Source organism: Mirounga leonina, unplaced genomic scaffold (genome assembly GCF_011800145.1).
Source record: "Mirounga leonina isolate KUSES-001 unplaced genomic scaffold, KU_Mleo_1.0 Mir_153, whole genome shotgun sequence".
Classification (NCBI taxonomy): domain Eukaryota; kingdom Metazoa; phylum Chordata; class Mammalia; order Carnivora; family Phocidae; genus Mirounga; species Mirounga leonina.
Window position 1 is genome coordinate 32,150,957 of NW_023270387.1, and position 19,336 is coordinate 32,170,292.

General features: G+C 36.4%; 1 protein-coding gene across 1 annotated transcript in view; it reads right to left on the reverse strand.

The window, feature by feature from the left end:
• The window catches only part of CNTN5 (contactin 5), a 603,313-nt gene extending 586,895 nt beyond the window's left edge, over window positions 1-16,418 (reverse strand). Inside the window, exons 1-2 of the mRNA XM_035009452.1 lie at window positions 16,403-16,418; window positions 15,606-15,827 (exon numbers count right to left, since the gene is read on the reverse strand). Of these exons, the coding sequence (XP_034865343.1) occupies window positions 15,606-15,827; window positions 16,403-16,418 (238 nt within the window). The remainder of the gene's footprint in view (window positions 1-15,605; window positions 15,828-16,402) is intronic.
• Window positions 16,419-19,336: the final 2,918 nt, after the last annotated feature.

Sequence of the window (19,336 nt, forward strand, 5' to 3'; positions counted from 1 at the left end):
CTTTTAAAATCAGAATATATTTCCCGGGGCGCCTGGGTGGCTCAGTCGTTAAGCATCTGTCTTCAGCTCAGGTCATGATTCCAGGTCCTGGGATCGAGCCCCGCATTGGGCTCCCTGCTCCGCGGGAAGTCTGCTTCTCCCTCTCCCACTCCCCCTGCTTGTGTTCCCTCTCTCACTGTGTCTTTCTCTGTCAAATAAATAAATAAAATCTTTAAAAAATAAAAAATAATAAATAAATAAATAAATAAATAAAATCAAAATATATTTCCCTTCATTTCAAGCATTCTTTCTCATAATCTCTGGATATTTATCCAGTCTTAGCTTGATCACTTCCAGTAATGCATGAAGTCTTTACAAATTGCTGTTTTATTGTTGGAATTATCTTAAAATAAAGTTCATATTGAAATAAAAAGTAAGTTTATATCCTAGATGAAGAGAGCTTTTTACTGAATTATGCTCTAGAATACATATACTTTACTCAAGATTTTCCTATACTTCAATTGATTAGCACATCAATAATAACTTTCTTAGTTTACAGAGATTTCCATTAAAATTAGAATATGGGGCGCCTGGGTGGCTCAGTTGGTTAAGCGACTGCCTTCGGCTCAGGTCATGATCCTGGAGTCCCTGGATCGAGTCCCGCATCGGGCTCCCTGCTCTGCAGGGAGTCTGCTTCTCCCTCCGACCCTCCCCCCTCTCATGTGCTCTCTCTCATTCTCTCTCTCTCAAATAAATAAATAAAATCTTTAAAAAAAAAATTAGAATATGAAGGCTCCTTAAGAGTACCTACGTTCTGCTGATACAATAGTATGGAGACATTATAATGTCTCCCTAGATTCTAAACTTGCCCTTTAGATTGAAATTCTCTTTTAAACAATTGCTTCTGTGTCCATTTTTCTCAAAGATTAGGTCCAATGCCAGACCCCAACCCTCTCTACCTGCTAGTTAGCTCTAATTTATGGCCTTGTCTAGTTTATTCATGTAATGTGACCTAAGTGTATCAGTAATATAATCTAGAAGAAATATCAGCCTATCATGTCAAGGATAATTACAAAAAATGCACTTTAAATGATCACTAATATATATTTTTTAAATTCTTATTGTTATGTTAATCACCATACATTACATCATTAGTTTTTGATGTAGTGTTCCATGATTCATTGTTTGTGCATAACACCCAGTGCTCCAGGCAGAATGTGCCCTCTTTAAACCCATCACCAGGCTAACCCATCCTCCCACCCCCCTCCCCTCTAGAACCCTCAGTTTGTTTTTCAGAGTCCATTGTCTCTCATGGTTCATCTCCCCCTCTGATATCTCCCCCTTCATTCTTCCCCTCCTGCTATCTTCTTTTTTTTTTCCTTAACATATATTGCATTATTTGTTTCAGAGGTACAGATCTGTGATTCAACAGTCTTGCACAATTCACAGCGCTCACCATAGCACATACCCTCCCCAGTGTCTATCACCCAGACACCCCATCCCTCTCAACCCACCCCCCACTCCAGCAACCCTCAGTTTGTTTCCTGAGATTAAGAATTCCTCATATCAGTGAGGTCATATGATATATGTCTTTCTCTGATTGACTTATTTCGCTCAGCATAACACCCTCCAGTTCCATCCACATCATTGCAAATGGCAAGATTTCATTCCTTTTGATGGCTGCATAATATTCCATTGTATATATATACCACATCTTCTTTATCCAGTCTTCTGTCAATGGACATCTTGGCTCTTTCCACAGTTTGGCTATTGTGGACATTGCTGCAATAAACATTGGGGTGCACGCACCACTTCAGATCCTACATTTGTATCTTTGGGGTAAATACCCAGTAGTGCAATTGCTGGATCGTATGGTAGCTCTATTTTCAACTTTTAAGGAAGGGCAAAAAGGAACTATTGGGACTTCGTCAAGATAAAAAGCTTTTGCAAAGCAAAGGAAATGGTCAACAAAACCAAAAGACAACTGACAGAATGGGAGAAGATATTTGCAAATGACGTATCAGATAAAGGGATAGTATCCAAAATCTATAAAGAACTTATCAAACTCAACACTCAAAGAACAAATGATCCAATCAAGAAATGGGCAGAAGACATGAACAGACATTTTTCCAAAGAAGACATCCAAATGGCCAACAGACACATGAAAAAATGCTCAATATCTCTCAGCATCAGGGAAATCCAAATCAAAACCTCAATGAGATACCACCTCACACCAGTCAGAATGGCTAAAATTAACAAGTCAGGAAATGACAGACGTTGGCGGGGATGCGGAGAAAGGGGAACCCTCCTACACTGTTGGTGGGAATGCAAGCTGGTGCAACCACTCTGGAAAACAGAATGGAGGTTCCTCAAAAAGTTGAAGATCAATAATATATTTTATATGATAGTTTCCAGAAGTTTTGGATTGTTTTATTAGAAATTGCATTTTATGATGACATTCACGGTTACAATGTGAGAAAAACTTTTCATACCATGTGAGCATCTAAAATGAATCCTTAAAGAAAATATCCAAACCTTCCTTTAACCTTAAATTTCTTTTCAGTTTAAAATTGTTTCTTTATAAAAGTTAAACAAGTGTAAACTGTCATTACAAACTTTCAAGGGTTCCTAAGAATTGGAGAGCATTATTTATTAAAAAACATTGTGATGAATGTTTCATGGGTAAGTGGCATTATGCTGTGCACATAATATAGAGTCTAATAGTTTTTTTTGTTGTTGTCATTTTCTAATGTAGCTATATAAGAAAGGTCAAATGATTCGGAGATGCTATCACTTATGAGAATGATCAAAATGTACCAACCCCATATAAACTTTAAAAGATGCCAAACCACTAGGTCACCATGTCAACAGAGGGTATACATTGTTTTTTTCTACCTCTTTATTTGTAATCCAGAATACAAAGTTTAGATAAACAATATTCAGGCAAATATTCTATCATGATATATAAATTCATCCTAAATTCAGATTTTAAGTTCCTCATCTGTCTCTTTATTCAACAACATTTCTTAAGTTCTTAGTAAGTCGGCACTGCTCTTAAGCTGAGAGTGGATAAAGAAGAGTATATAAGATGGTCTTTGCTCAAATGACATATAGTTCAGTTGGAGAGAATAGCATATTAATGCAAAACAATAACAACAGCTCTAAAAATTAACAATACAATAAAGAATAAGGTCTTAAAGTTTCAATGAGTGGTCATTAAATTCTAAGGTTTTATTAGGATGTATTTGTCTATTTTTAAGCTGAGAGAAACTGGAGTGATCTGATTTTATACAGGAGTATATCATCCAACTGAAATATGTTTTCCCCTTCCAGAGGGAATTCCTATTCTTATAAAAGATCATTTAAATTTTGTATCTGGTTCTCCAAAACAATTTATCAGCAAAGGTTGTTTTGAAGAAACAACAGAAAATTGTCAACACAGAGATACTTTGAGTTATGATGCCATTGCCCATGTGCCAAATCAAATCTGGAAATAAGTCATGTCAACAATGAAATTCATTCAAAGGTACTGAGGATATGAGGGAGCAAAGTTGGTAAATTGCAGGAATCTTTCACATGTCAGAAGCTAGTGGTAGAAACTCCAAAGGCTGGGCAGACTCAGAGCGTTATGTAAATTACAGGTTGTTTATATCATTGAAGAAATGCAAAACATCCAAAATTCTATGCTTAATCTTAGTAAAAATTAATCCACTTCAACTGCTTGTAAGAATCACCATTTTTCCACCTGATGTAGCATTTGTAGTCTCTGAATTTCAGGAGTGGACTTCCCTAGTAAGTCTAAAGTTTCTTGTCAGCATTACTCCTAATCCAGACTGCCTCTCTGTTCAACAGAGATAAAATATTTTAAACTAACCATCTAATCACAAATAGAAGAATGAAGTGGTCTCTACACTTAAGTTTACTCCTAGTAAAAACCACCACCACAACAACACAAGGAAATGAAGTCAAGGACCAATTCATTGGCTGTTCATTTATAAAGGGAGAAACAGATGACGTGTTAGCAGTAGTTAATAATCCTTGTCCATATCACAAATCCCAAAACAGTGCATATTCTGTAGGTATTTGAGGTACTGACTCATAAGGGCTTTCAATTAACCTATATTACCGTGAGAATTTCCAATTTAAACTTTAGTCAATTTTTTAAATCAATTAAATGGCACTCATATTCAAACAACTACTTTAATTATTAACAACACAGTTTCTTTTAAAACTAGATAATCCTTCTTGTTGGGTGGAACATTTGCACATGAAATTTGAAGTGAGGATAATCATTACCTAAAATAATAATATCAAGTTGAAAGCAAAATAATTCTGAGGACTTCACTCGATTCCAATGAACAATATTTTCCCTGCTCCATTTCTCTTTTTTGCTTCATGAGTTTAGCTCAAAATTTTTTATTCATTAACTGTCTCCACTTCCTTACCTGAATCAAGTGTTAGTGTCTGACTATTCTACTCTTCTTTTTTTTATTTTTTATTTTTTATTTTTTTTTAAAGATTTTATTTATTTATTTGACAGAGAGAAACAGCGAGAGAGGGAACACAAGCAGGGGGAGTGGGAGAAGCAGGCTTCCCGCTGAGCAGGGAGCCCGATGTGGGACTTGATCCCAGGACCCTGGGATCGTGACCTGAGCCGAAGGCAGATGCCCAACCACTGAGCCACCCAGGCGCCCTATTCTACTCTTCTTGAAGTCTTCTCTTGGTCTGGCTTGCACCTGCTGTTGGAAGTTGGCTACCATATTGCCAGCTACTCTAAGGAAGAGTATCACTGAGAATGGCCTTTGGCCAACAGTCCATGAATAATTACAGCATTCAGTCCAACAATTCTCAGGAACTCAATTCTACCAACAACATATGAGTGTGTTTATAAGTGGACCCATACCATTTGAGTATTGGGATGAGACTTCAGTCCCACTTTATGAAAGACACAAGACCCATTTAGTCACAATGGGTTCCCGTCTCATAGAAACTGTGAGATAATAAACATATAACCTTTGTTAATTTTGTTGATGTCCTCACCATTCTTCTACATTTTCAACAGAGGATTCTTCTCACAATATCATAATATTAAGGTTGTCTTCCTAAGATTCGCCTATTTTATTTATTTTATTTTATTTTATTTTATTTTATTTTATTTTATTTTATTTTATTTTTTTATTTTATTATGTTACGTTAATCACCATACATTACATCATCAGTTTTTGATGTAGTGTTCCATGATTCATTGTTTGCATATAACACCCCGTGCTCCATTCAGTACGTGCCCTCTTTAATACCCATCACCAGGCTAACCCATCACCCACCCCCATTCCCTCTAGAACCCTCAGTTGTTTTTCAGAGTCCATAGTCTCTCATGGTTCGTCTCCCCCTTTGATTTCCCCCCTTTCATTTTCCCCTATCTGCAATGTTCTTCTTTTTTTTTTTTAACATATAATGTATTATTTGTTTCAGAGGTACAGGTCTGTGATTCAACAGTCTTTTTGTTTTTTTTTTTAAGATTTTATTTATTTATTTGAGAGAGATAGAATGAGAGACAGAGAGCACGAGAGGAAAGAGGGTCAGAGGGAGAAGCAGACCCCCCCGCTAAGCAGGGAGCCCGACGTGGGACTAGATCCCAGGACTCCAGGATCATGACCTGAGCCGAAGGCAGTGGCTTAACCAACTGAGCCACCCAGGCGTCCTGTGATTCAACAGTCTTACACAATTCACAACACTCACCATAGCACATACTGTCCCCAGTGTCTATCACCCAGCCACCCCATCCATCCCAACCCCCACCATTCCAGCAACCCTCAGTTTGTTTCCTGAGATTGAGAATTACTCATATCAGTGAGATCATATGATGCATGTCTTTCTCTGATTGACTTATTTTGCTCAGCATAATACCCTTCAATTCCATCCATGTCATGGCAAATGGCAAGATTTCATTCCTTATGATGGCTGCATAATATTCCATTGCATATATATATCACATCTTTATCCATTCATCTGTCGATGGACATCTTGGCTCTTTTCATAGTTTGGCTATTGTGGACTTTGCTGTTATAAACATTGGGGTGCACGTACCCCTTCGGATCCCTATATTTGTATCTTTGGGGTAAATACCCAGTAGTGCAAATGCAGGGTGATATGATAGCTCTATTTTCAACTTTTTGAGGAAACTCCATACTGTTTTCCAGAATGGCTGCACCAGCTTGCATTCACACCAACAGTGTAGGAGGGCTCCCATTTCTCCACATCCCCGCCAACATCTGTCATTTCCTGACTTGTTAATTTTTGCCATTCTCACTGGTGTGAGGTGGTATCTCATTGAGGTTTTGATTTGGATTTCCCTGATGCTGAGCGATGTTGAGCACTTTTTCATGTGTCTGTTGGCCATTTGGATGTCTTCTTTGGAAAAATGTCTGTTCATGTCTTCTGCCCATTTCTTGATTGGATCATTTGTTCTTTGTTGAGTTTGATAAGTTCTTTATAGATTTTGGATACTAGCCCTTTATCTGATATGTCATTTGCAAATATCTTCTCCCATTCTGTCGGTTGTCTTTTGGTTTTGTTGACTGTTTCTTTTGCTGTACAAAAGCATTTTATCTTGATGAAGTCCCAATAGTTCATTTTTGCCCTTGCTTCCCTTGCCTTTGGTGAGGTTTCTAGGAAGAAGTTGCTGCGGCTGAAGTCGAAGAGGTTGCTGCCTGTGTTCTCCTTTAGGATTTTGTTGGACACCTATCTCACATTTAGGTCTTTCAACAATTTGGAGTTTATTTTTTTTTGTGGTGTAAGGAAATGGTCCAGTTTCATTCTTTGGCATGTGGCTGTCCAATTTTCCCAACACCATTTGTTGAAGAGACTGTCTTTTTTCCATTGGACATTCTTTCCTGCTTTGTTGAAGATTATTTGACCATAGAGTTGAGGGTCCATTTCTGGGCTCTCTATTCTGTTCCATTGATCTATGTGTCTGTTTTTGTGCCAGTACCATACTGCCTGGATGATGACAGCTTTGTAATAGAGCTTGAAGTCCGGAATTGTGATGCCACCAGCTTTGCTTTTCTTTTTCAACATTCCTCTGAATATTTGGGGTCTTTTCTTGTTCCATACAAATTTTAGGATTATTTGTTCCATTTCTTTGAAAAAAGTTGATGGTATTTTTATAGGGATTGCATTAAATGTGTAGATTGTTTTAGGTAGCATTGACATCTTCACAATATATGTTCTTCCAATCTATGAGCAAGGAAGGTTTTTCCATTTCTTTGTGTCTTCCCCAATTTCTTTTCTTAGTATTTTTATTTTATAGTTTTCTGAGTATAGATTATTTGCTTCTTTGGCTAGATTTATTCCTAGGTATCTTATGGTTTTGGGTGCCATTGTAAATGGGATCGACTCCTTAATTTCTCTTTCTTCTGTCTTGTTGTTGGTGTATAGGAATGCCACTGACTTCTGTGCATTAATTTTATATCCTGCCACTTTACTGAATTCCTGTATAAGTTCTAGCAGTTTTGGGGTGGAGTCTTTGGGGTTTTCCACATAAAGTGTCATATCATCCACAAAGAGTGAGAGTTTGACTTCTTTGCCGATTTGGATGTGTTTTTTTTCTTTTTGTTTTCCGATTGCTGTGGCTAGGACTTCTAGTATCATGTTGACTAGCCGTGGTGATAGTGGACATCCCTGCTGTGTTCCTGACCTTAGGGGGAAAGCTCTCAGTTTTTCCCCATTGAGAATGATATTTGCTGTGGGTTTTTCATAGATGGCTTTTATGATATTGAGGTATGTACCCTCTATGCCTATACTCTGAAGAGTTTTGATCAAGAAAGGATGCTGTACTTTGTCAAATGCTTTTTCTGCATCTATTGAGAGGATCATATGATTCTTGTTCTTTCTTTTGTTAATGTATTGTATCACGTTGATTGATTTGCGGATGTCGAACCAACCTTGCAGCCCAGGGATAAATCCCACTTGGTCATGGTGAATAATCCTTCTAATGTACTGTTGGATCCTATTGGCTAGTATTCTGGTGAGAATTTTTGCATCCATGTTCATCAGGGATATTGGCCTGGAATTCTCCTTTTTGATGGGGTCTTTGCTGGTTTGGCGATCAAGGTAATAGTGGCCTCATAAAACAAGTTTGGAAGTTTTTCTTCCATTTCTATTTTTTGGAACAGTTTCAGAAGAATTGGTATGAATTCTTCTTGAAATGTTTGGTAGAATTCCCCTGGGAAGCCATCTGGCCCTGGGCTTTTGTTTTTTGGGAGATTTTTGATGACTGCTTCAATTTCCTTAGTGGTTATAGGTCTGTTCAGGTTTTCTATTGCTTTCTGGTTCAGTTTTGGTAGTTGATACATCTCTAGGAATGCATCCATTTCTTCCAGGTTATCTAATTTGCTGGCATAGAGTTGCTCATAATATGTTCTTATAATTGTTTGTATTTCTTTGGTGTTGGTTGTGATCTCTCCTCTTTCATTCATGATTTTGTTGATTTGGGTCATTTCTCTTCTCTTTTTGATAAGTCTGGCCAGGGGTTTATCAATCTTGTTAATTCTTTCAAAGAACCAGCTCCTAGTTTCGTTGATCTGTTCTACTGTTCTTTTGGTTTCTATTTCATTGGTTTCTGCTCTGATCTTTATGATTTCTGTTCTCCTGCTGGGTTTAGGCTTTATTTGCTGTTCTTTCTCCAGCTCCTTAGGTGTAGGGTGAGGTTGTGTACTTGAGACCTTTCTTGTTTCTGGAGAAAGGCTTGTATTGCTATATACTTTCCTCTTAGGACTGCCTTTGCTGCATCCCAAAGATTTTGAACAGTTGTGTTTTCATTTTCATTGGTTTCCATGAATTGTTTTAATTCTTCTTTAATTTCCTGGTTGACCCATTCATTCTTCAGTAGGATGCTCTTTAGCCTCCATGTATTTGAGTTCTTTCTTACTTTCCTCTTGTGATTGAGTTCTGGTTTCAAAGCATTGTGGTCTGAAAATAGGCAGGGAATGATCCCAATCTTTTGGTACCAGTTGAGAACTGATTTGTGACTTAGGATGTGATCTATTCTGGAGAATATTCCACGAGCACTTGAGAAGAATGTGTATTCCGTTGCTTTGGGATGGAATGTTCTGAATATGTCTGTGAAGTCCATTTGGTCCAGTGTGTCATTTAAAGTCTTTATTTCCTTGTTGATCTTTTGCTTAGATGCTGTGTCCATTTCAGTGAGGGGCGTGTTAAAGTCCCCCACTATTATTGTATTATTGTCGATGTGTTTCTTTGCTTTTATTATTACTTGGCTTATATAAGTGGCTGCTCCCATGTTAGGGGCATAGATATTTACAATTGTTAGATCTTCTTGTTGGATAAACCCTTTAAGTAGGATATAGTGTCCTTCCTCATCTCTTATTACAGTCTTTGGTTTAAAATCTAATTTTAGGGTTCATATGATGAAGGGATGGAATATGACTGTAAAGATGAAATTTATAAAAGATTTTATAAAAGGAAATGATAAGAGAAAAAGTTGGTTGAAAAAAAGAAAGAAGAGGAATTAAAAAAAAATGGGGGGGAGAACGTCATCAGGCAGGAAACTAGAACAAAGCCATACACTAGAGATTTAGGGTATATTTTGGTCTCTTAGAAGGAACTGTATCCCAAAATTTTAAAGAGAGAACATCTTATATATATATGCCAAAAATAAGGTTAACTACTATGAAGGGATAGAATATGACTATAAAAATGTAGAATAAAAAAGATTTTGTAAAAAAGGGATTAATAAGATGTTGGCTGAAAAAGGGAAAAAGAAAAATTCAGAAAAAAAAAGAAAATTAAAAAAAATAACTTTGAAAGACTAAAGAGTCATGGGAAAAAAGCCATGAATTCTATGTGCTGTATTCCTCTAGTGCTGGAGTTCTGCCGTTCTCATTGATTGGTAAACTTGGTCTTGGTGGGCTCTTTTCGCTGATCTTCTGGGGGAGGGGCCTGTTGCCATGGTTCCCAAATGTCTTTCTTGGAGGTGGAATTGCCCTGCCCCTGCTGGGGGCGGGGCTAAATAAGCAGCTCAAGTTTGCTCTTGGTAGCTTTTGTTCCCTGCAAGCTTACTGTACAGCTCTGAAGGATAAGAGTGAAAATGGCAGACTCCCAATCTCCGCCCTGGAGGAGCCAACAATTTAGGGCCCCGCTCCTTCATGCACCCCCAGAGAAAAGCAATCACTCCCATCTTCCTGGTCTCTGGCAGCACTCCATGCTCACCCAGCCTGTGACTGAGCGTTTCTATCTCTGGCACAGGACCTCGTGTGGAGTCTCCAAACCAGTAGATTCCTGTGGTGCACTACTGTGCCACTCCTCCCTGGGGAGGAAGGTGAGTCTCCCTGGATCTGCTGCTTGTTGGGTCCCTGCTGGAAGAGTAGTGGCCCGACTGCAATGCAGATCACAGTCTGTGGCAACCCCGAGCTGAGAGTCCACTCTTTGGCTCCCTCTCTGCAGCCAGCTTCCTTGCTCTGATACCTGGGAGCTCTGCTGCACTAAGACACCCTGGTCTTCCTGTGACCCCGAGGGTCCTGAGACCACTCTGTCCCAGCGAGTGTTCCACCCCTCTCTTAGCCACTGGAGCGACATCCTTCAGCAGAGCTGACTTCTAAAAGTTCCAATTTTGTGCTCTGCTGCTCTATCACTTGCCAGTAGCAGCTGATGGAGGCCCCCTCCCCTGCGTCTATCTTCCCGAATATCACCTTGGATTCACTTCTCCGCACATCCTACCTTCCAGAAAGTGGTCACTGTTCTGTTCAGAGAGTTGCTGCTATTCTTATCTTCAATCTCCTGTTGAGTTTGTAGATGTTCAGAATGGTTGGATCCCTATCTAGCTGAATTCCTCAGACCAGAAAAAATTTAGGTCTCCTACTCCTCCGCCATCTTGCTCCTCCAAGCAGATTCATCTATTTTAATTCTCTGTATTATCTTATGATCATCTCAACAGGTTGGTATTCTTTAGGCAGCTAATCGCTATAGTCCATTGAAGTTTGTTTATTCAGATCCTCATTATGCGTTCTTCTTTGGAATGGAAGTTAGATGGAAGACAGTTTTACATAACCTAATGTTGGAAGTCCTATTTCATTACTTTTGCCATAATCTATTCTCCAGAAGCAGATTACTAGCTTTGGCCCACAGTTGAAGAGAAAGGATTGCACTATACATACCAGGAGGTGAGAATCATTGTGAACCATTTTAGATTTTACCTAGTACAAGCTTCATCATATGTTTCAGATTTTTTATTTTAAGAAATAAAATATCACAAAGTTGAGGTCATCTACCTTCCCTATCCTGGTGCCATTTATTTGCTCTCATTCTCCCTTTGTCCTGACAGATAAGCATTATAGTCAACTTGATACCTCACATTCATGGTTTTAAAATTGTACCACATATCCATATCCATAAATAGTATATATTATTTTGATTTTTAATCTTTTTACATATATGATAAATTATATGTAGTATTCTATAACTTTCTTGTTCACTAAACATTATCTTTTGAGGTATATCCATTTTGTTTCTTAAATATATAGTTTATTCACTTTAACCATTTTAATTTTTCAAAACATGAAAAATTGCAATTTGTCCATTTCCCTTCTGATGAATATCTGAGTTATCTCCAATTTTTTGCTATTAAACATATAATGCAATGAACATACTTTTATAGTTCCTTGTTTTCCAGGTTTTATATACAAGAGTAAAATTGCTTTCCCAAGTTTCTCTGCAAACTAGATTTTTAAACTTTTCAGAAAAATCTTAACTTTATCTTGGGGTACTCTGAGCAGGAGTGGATGGTTTTCTATTCAGGTTTTGTTAGTTTTCTCATTTTTCACAAAAGCATGTCAACCCTGACTTTATTCTCTATTAAGGCTAAAGGGAATTACCTGACAAAAGCCATATGTCAGGGTATTGAGAGAACACACTCAAAGTCACATCTACCCAAGATCTATCAAATTCTGGGATGAGAAAACAATAGCTATGGAGGATTACTTGGGAAATACTCAAACTCTCCATTCTTCCTGATACTCTAAATATGGATTAAGCTAGAGCAGTGAAAGACTTAGATTATATTGAAACAATCCCCAGCCTGTAGACTTGCTATTCAAAGCATGTTTCAGCAACCATCAGCATCAACATCACCTGGGAGCTTTTTATAAATGCAGATTATCTGGCCTTACTCCTGGTCTATTGAAAGGGTATCTATTTTAACAAGGTTGCCAAGTGATTGTAAGCACATTAAAGTCTAAGAAGCACAGTTTTAGATAATTACTTCTCATTTTGTGGTTGATGATTAGGTTTCATCTACCTTTATTAAAGCTGATAAAACTCATTGTTATGTACACAATAAGAATAATGTTCAGGTCACGGTCATTACACCAAATAACAAACTCTTAATGAGGAACCTCCCAAAAAATTTATCTGATCTTAGTTTCAGAAATAGCGATGCTTCTACTGAATACCTATTTCACTTTAATCTTTGAAACACTGGAAAATATCTAAATGACCAGAGTTTATTTTTCCTTGACTGTTAATTACCCAAAATGGGGACTAGCTTACAGCCAGTATGTTGGCACTTACAGTAGACACATTGAATTAGTCTTAAGCCGGGCTCCATTTTATGTTACAATTTTTGTTGTTTTCATCATTTTCATGTGTATGAATTAATATTTTCTAGTTGTATTTTATTTATCATTGTGAGCTATGTTAATTTATACTTGGAACAAAAGAACAAAGGAGTAGAACACTAGTTGGTACCAAATTTACCAAATATAAGAGTATCCTGTAGTTCTGACCACTCAACACATTCTATTTTGTTGCAGTTCCATAAAATAATTATGCCTAAAGAACACAAATCCCAACACATCTCTGTGTAATGACTGTGACACTGAAGTTAGTATAATAGGAATTTTTTAAAAAGACTTTGTTTATTTATTTACTTACTTATTTTTTTAGTAATCTCTACACCCAATGTGGGGCTAGAACTCAAGACCCCAAGATCAAGAGTCACATGCTCTTCTGACTGAGGCAGCCAGGCTCCCCAAAACTTTATTTTTTTAAGAGCAATTTTAGATTTACAACACAACTTAGAGGAAGGTAGAGATTTCTCATAAACACCTCACTCCCACACATGCATATCTTCCCCTATTAGCAACATCATTTGCCAGAATGGTATTTTTTTTTAACTAAAGATAAACATAATTTGACACATTGTGATCACTCAAAACCCCATTTACATTAGTGTCCACTCTTGGTTTTGTACATTTTGTGGGTTTAAACAAATTTTTAATGACTTATATCCATCATTTGATATTCCAAGTATTTTAATGATCCTAAAATTCCTCTGTGCTCTGCTTATTCATCTCTTTCTCAACGCCCATCATTGACACTAATCTTTTTACTGTCTCCATCATTTTTTCCCCCAGAATATTAAATAGTTGGAATCATACAATATGTGTCTTTTCAGATTGGCTTCTTTCACTTGGTAATATACATTTAAGGTTCCTTCATGTCTTTTCATAGCTTAATCACTCATTTCTTTTTAGTGCTGAATAATATTCCATTGTCTAGATGTATCAGTTTACTTATCCATTCACCTCCTGAAGGACATCTTAATTGTATCCAAGATTTGGCAATTATGAATAATGCTGGTATAAACATCCATGTGTAGGTTTTTATGTAGACATAAATTTTCAATTCCCTTAGATAAATACCAAGAAGTGCAATTGTTGGATCATATTGGTAAGAGTATGTTTAGTTTTGTAAGAAACCACCAAACTGTATTTCAAAGTGGCTGTAAAATTTTGTATTCCTACCAGCAATCGATGAGTGTTCTCCAGCATTTGGTATTTTTAGTGTTCTGGATTTTGGCCATTCTAAAAGGTATGTATTGGTATCTCATTTTAATTTTCATTTCTTGATGACAAGTGATGTTGTCCATTTTTTCATATGATTATTTGACATCTGTGTATCTTTAGTGAGGTGTCAAGGTCTTTGGCTCATTTTTTAAAATTAGGTTGTTTATTGTTTTATGTTGAGTTTTAAGAGTTTTTTGTAAATTTTGGATAATAGTCCTTTATCAGATGTGTCTTTTGCAAATATTTTCCCCCAGTCTGTGGCTTGTCTTCTAATTCTCTTGATATTGCTTTTCACAGAATGCATTATGGGAATTTTAAAATTATACTATTAAAAAAATAAAACATTTTTAAGGAGCTAATATTATGCTTAAATAAAATTTAAATGCCAACTCTTTGAGATGATGTTCACATGGCAACAACTGGCATAATCATGAGGCATGAGTTTGCCTGTGCTTGGCACAGCAAACTAGTATGACATTTCTAGGATATTTCCAAATAGTTTAGTTCTTGCAACTTGAATGTTTAGTCCTTCATCAATCATGATTGAAATGTAGCCCAGTGTATTGGACTTAAAATCAGTAGATATATGAATAAAAATTGCCTGCTTATTAGCAGTGTGACCTTGTTAAAGATGCTTATCTGCTTCTGAGTTTCTATTTACATAGAAGACAGTAAGAATATCCACTTCACATATTTGTTGAGAGAATTACTGAGATAAGGTATACAAAAGAGCCTGGAAAAGACCCTAGTAATAATCAGTTGTTAGTGCTTTTCTCTGACAGTTAACTAACCTTGTATTATTTTGTTGATATATTCAAAAACAACAGAATTAGAGAACATTTAGAAAATGTTGTTCAAACCTTAATGTTAATAGCTATTCAGTAGTCCTTAATTTAACTGATGTCTTAGTGTTGGAAATTTGCATTATTTATTTTCCATTCAAAATAATGCTAAATGCACACTTTCTTAAGGACCTGGCAACCATTCCTTTGAAATGCAATTATCACGATAAAAAGGCTCCCTCTCTCCCAGTCTCTATAGGAGGATAAGAGACTAACTTTAATAAGCACCAGTTAATAAACACACATGGCTAAAGGAGAGCAGAATATGCCAACTGAAAGTATGCCACTTTGGTATATTGATTATTTTGAAATGAAGTTACTTAAGAAACAACTGATGCAAGAAGGATACTCCAACCCTCCTTCTTCCCCCTGAAGGCAGGAAACCAATCTCCCATGTAAAAGCACTGTCTCTGTACCAGGAGAGTAGAAGGCATTCTTACCACCAGAAATAGTGAATTTAGGGCCAAGAAGACTGTATAAACAAACCTTGTTACTTCTTCATTAATTACTACCTCAAGCCCAAACCCATTTATCTTGCGGATTCTTCACAAATCCATTGCTTCCTTGCCTAAAAGATATAAAAGCTTCCTGCTTTGGCCACTTCCTATGTATGAAATTAAATTTGTTTTTCTCCTGTTAATCTGTGTTATGCCAATTTAATTATTAGACCAGCCAAAGAATCTAGAAGGAAAGAAAGAAAAAACTTTTCCACCCTTACATGCCCTAATCACATTGACCAACCTCTCCTTCAATGTCCTCTACTTTTCCAGATCTTAAAAACTCTGCCACTTTCTGTTTTAAGGGAGTTGACTTTAACCTCCATCCCCTGTTGCAATAGCCTTGACCCCAATCACAATAGTCTTGAAAAAAGTGGTTGTTGCATGTTTAACTTCAACAGATGCAGTTTTCCTTTGACACTTACCATCTTGTTTGAAGGCATCTGAGGAATGATAAAGATTGATGGGGGAATAATAATGTTGAGTTGCTCCTCGCCAACTTGGTGAAGAAACACTCAGGGTTCCTAATAAAGGATTACTGTATCGCGGTCTGATCTTTGAACCAAAGAGGGATGAAGATGAACTCTTTTTAATTCTTAGCAAAGCAGCATATGAAGTAGGGAAATTAGGAAGAGCTCCAGAATATTCTGTAAAAAAAAAAACAAAACAATAATAAAAAGTGAATTCTGGTGAGACTTTTATTTTTTCCTGTGAAAATTATTTTTTCTGAAGACATTGTTAACAACCAAATGAAAACTACAAAGATAGTGGCAAAATAAAATAATATAAAATAAAACATTACTTTTATATTTTAAAAATATTTTCTGGAAATTCTGCTAGTTTCAATGTTGGGTCTGCAAGAGAGAGAGAAAGAAAAAAGTCATGAAGGAAGAAAGGAAAGAGAAGAAAAAGAAAGGAAAGGAACAGAAAGGAGGAACGAAGAAGAAAAAAAGGGAAAAATGTAAGAAGGACATCCAAAAATTCAAGTCTTACTTCCTTTGCCAGGAATATTTGGGAATTAACTTTTTTTGTTTATCTTCTTATTAAAATATCCATTCACATACATTAGATCAGTTCCTTATTTATTATTAAAAAATGGGAAAAAAAGGAAAAAATACCCACATTCTCAGTTACATCCTTTAATTATAGATTGAATCTTCATGAGTAAAATTTATCACTTAGTAGGAAATGCATCTAATTGCAGTATGTATTTTGACTAGACTGTAAGTTATGCCCATATTCTTGACAAGCAGTCAAATTCACAATGGAAAATAAACAATTTTGGACAAAATTTGTTATGTAGATTTTGTTATATAATTTATATGACTTAATATTAAGTGGAGACACTGTTATGAAATTCCTACATTAAATGATTATTGAGAAATGTCCTGACTGTATTTTGTTTTAATTCTCAAGGTTTTCATTAGAAAAGATATATATAGTACCTGAAGGAGAATATGTTAACTCTTTTATGTCCCCAGGAGAGAGAGTCAGGTTAGTGTGTAGATCAAATGTTTAAAAATACAACCTAATTATTATGAAATCTAAAGAACAATTAGGAATTGGAGGTTTATTCTATGTCAAATCTCAAATGAATTTGACAATTTCTTGATGTTGGAAATATTTTTAAAAATAACACATTTTTGTTGAGGGGATCTGACATTTGAATTTAATGGATGTTAACTTAATTTGAAAAAAAAATAATTTATCTTTGTGAGTAAGCTTCCTCATAATGAAAATTATTTAGAATTATTGTACAGTCTCAGAGATATTTTTGAATGCAAGAATTATTTCTGTGATTTGAAAATAACACTTAAGTAGGTGTTAAACTTTGAATTAAGGATAACATTTTCTGTTTTGTGAAACTGCAAATATGATTTCTCTGAAACTAGAAAAAAGTATGTTTTTAGATGTTCAATTTAGATGTTCTGCACATTTAAATTGAGTATGATATGTGTAATCCAAGCCTATCAGGAGCTTTTAAGAGATTCATGTCCTTTAGTCCTTGTGTTCAACTACAAGTATGGTGAAGGTGGATCAATTTTAACTGAAAATAGCTAACCTCTCCTGGGCAAACTATATGAGAATAGATTATGGATAGACATAAAATCTCCTTTAAAACCTGGAATTAAATGCAAGTTTTGACACCTAGAGGTGTAAGGAATTGAAAAGAGAATGAGTTTTCCTTCAAGTTAGTTTGTAGTTGTGGTCTCGGAACCGATTCATTTCTTTTTTTTTTTTTTTTTAAGATTTTATTTATTTGACAGAGAGAGACAGAGCGAGAGAGGGAACACAAGCAGGGGAGAAGCAGGCTCCCCACTGAGCAGGGAGCCCGATGCGGGGCTCGATCCCAGGACCCTGGGATCATGACCTGAGCTGAAGGCAGATGCTTAATGACTGAGCCACCCAGGCGCCCCTGAACCTATTCATTTCTTAGTGTAGTTTGTTTCTTTGTGTTTCAGTTGCCTACACTGCTCATATATAAAAAGAAAAAAAAAAAGAACTGTACCATGCTAGTGTTAAAAATTAAAATGGAGCATGAGAATGTGGTTTATAGTTTTTAAAGCTAGAGAAGGATAATCAGTGGAAAAATACAAAGGCCTTCATAAGGATCATCATTGAGGTTGTGAATCATATATGTATATATGATTATTATATATATTATTTGCTAATATATATTAACAAAATACATATTATCTAAGTGCTACAGTAATTGGCTTATAGTAATCTGTATAAATAGAGATGAGCCAAATGATAATTTGGCTGTGTGCTCCACACCAGGGCCTCATTTGTTATATAATAAGTTGCATCTGTTGCAGTGGAGAGTCCTTTTCATCAATTAAAGTGAACCCAAAGCTGTTACTAGAAATCTGACAATTTATTCATTCATTCATGTATTCAGCAAACATGTAATGAGACTCAGTAGGGGCTAAATGCTAGGGATACAAAGGTGAACAAGATATTGCATCAGGCATCAAGGAGCTTGTGATATAGTGACAAGGAAAGGCAATTATAGGAGAACTTTAACTCAATGGGATATAAACGTAAATTCAAGGAGTTAGGGGCTCCCTCTGATGGGTGGGAATTTTTCTCATCTAGTCTAGGGCCATCATAAAATGCTTTCCAGTTGAATTATATCTAATCTGAGTCCTGAAACACCATTAGTGATTAGTTCAGCAAAGTTCTGGGTAGGGAAGGAAAGATATCCTAGAAAGGGAAGAAAATATATGAATACCTGGAAAGGAAAGGCAGCAGTGTGTGCTTGGTAAGTTAAAATAATCAGGAGCTCAGAGTGTGAGAGAGAGAGGTGAGAGGAGAAGTAAGTCTGGATAGGTAAGCTGGGAATAATGATGAAATGCCTACTATGCCATGCTAAAATGGTAGGACCCTGAAAGGAAAGCAGTATAAATTTTAGAAAGATCTCCCTGGCTGCAATGTCATTTGGAACAAGAAAAAAGAAAAAGAAAAAATACATATGAAGAGCTTAAAGCTGTAATAAAGGCAAAGATTAGTCAGGAATGAAGAGGTGATATAAGGTAGATGGGAATAAAATCATTAAGATTACTGATCGATTTAAATGGAGGCAAGGAAGGGAAAATAAGAATTTGGGGATACTCTGTGCTACTAGAAGATGGATAAAGATGGAGGAAAAGGCATGTGCTTGAGCTGAAAGCTCATGAATTCAGTTTAGGGGAAGTAGAGGGCTTGAGTTTTGATTAGAAAATTTTGTAAACATAAGGGAGTTACAGGCTAATGAGAGATTATTAAATGGTAACCAAATAGATGGTTATTAAACTATGAGAATAGATGAGCTTGCCAAAGAAATGCATAAAATGAGGAATAGAGTGTTGAAAATGGAACCCTGAGAAGCACCAGCATTTAAGAGAATAGCAGAGGTAGTGGAGCCTGTAAAGGAAAGAGGAAAAGCAGGAAAGTGTGAAGTTACTAAAAAGAAGGGAAGAGTCCTTCAATGTTGATGACGGAGCAGTTGACAGTGTTGAAGATCAGTATGGAAAGGCTGGCCCTGAAGAGAAGGGGTTCCCACAGCAATAAAGCTGCCTTACTGTTCCACATAAAATGCACAGTGAATGTGAAAGTAAAAGGAGGTGAAGAGGACTTTCCAAGCTCTGGAAGAAAGTCTGGAACCCCCACAATG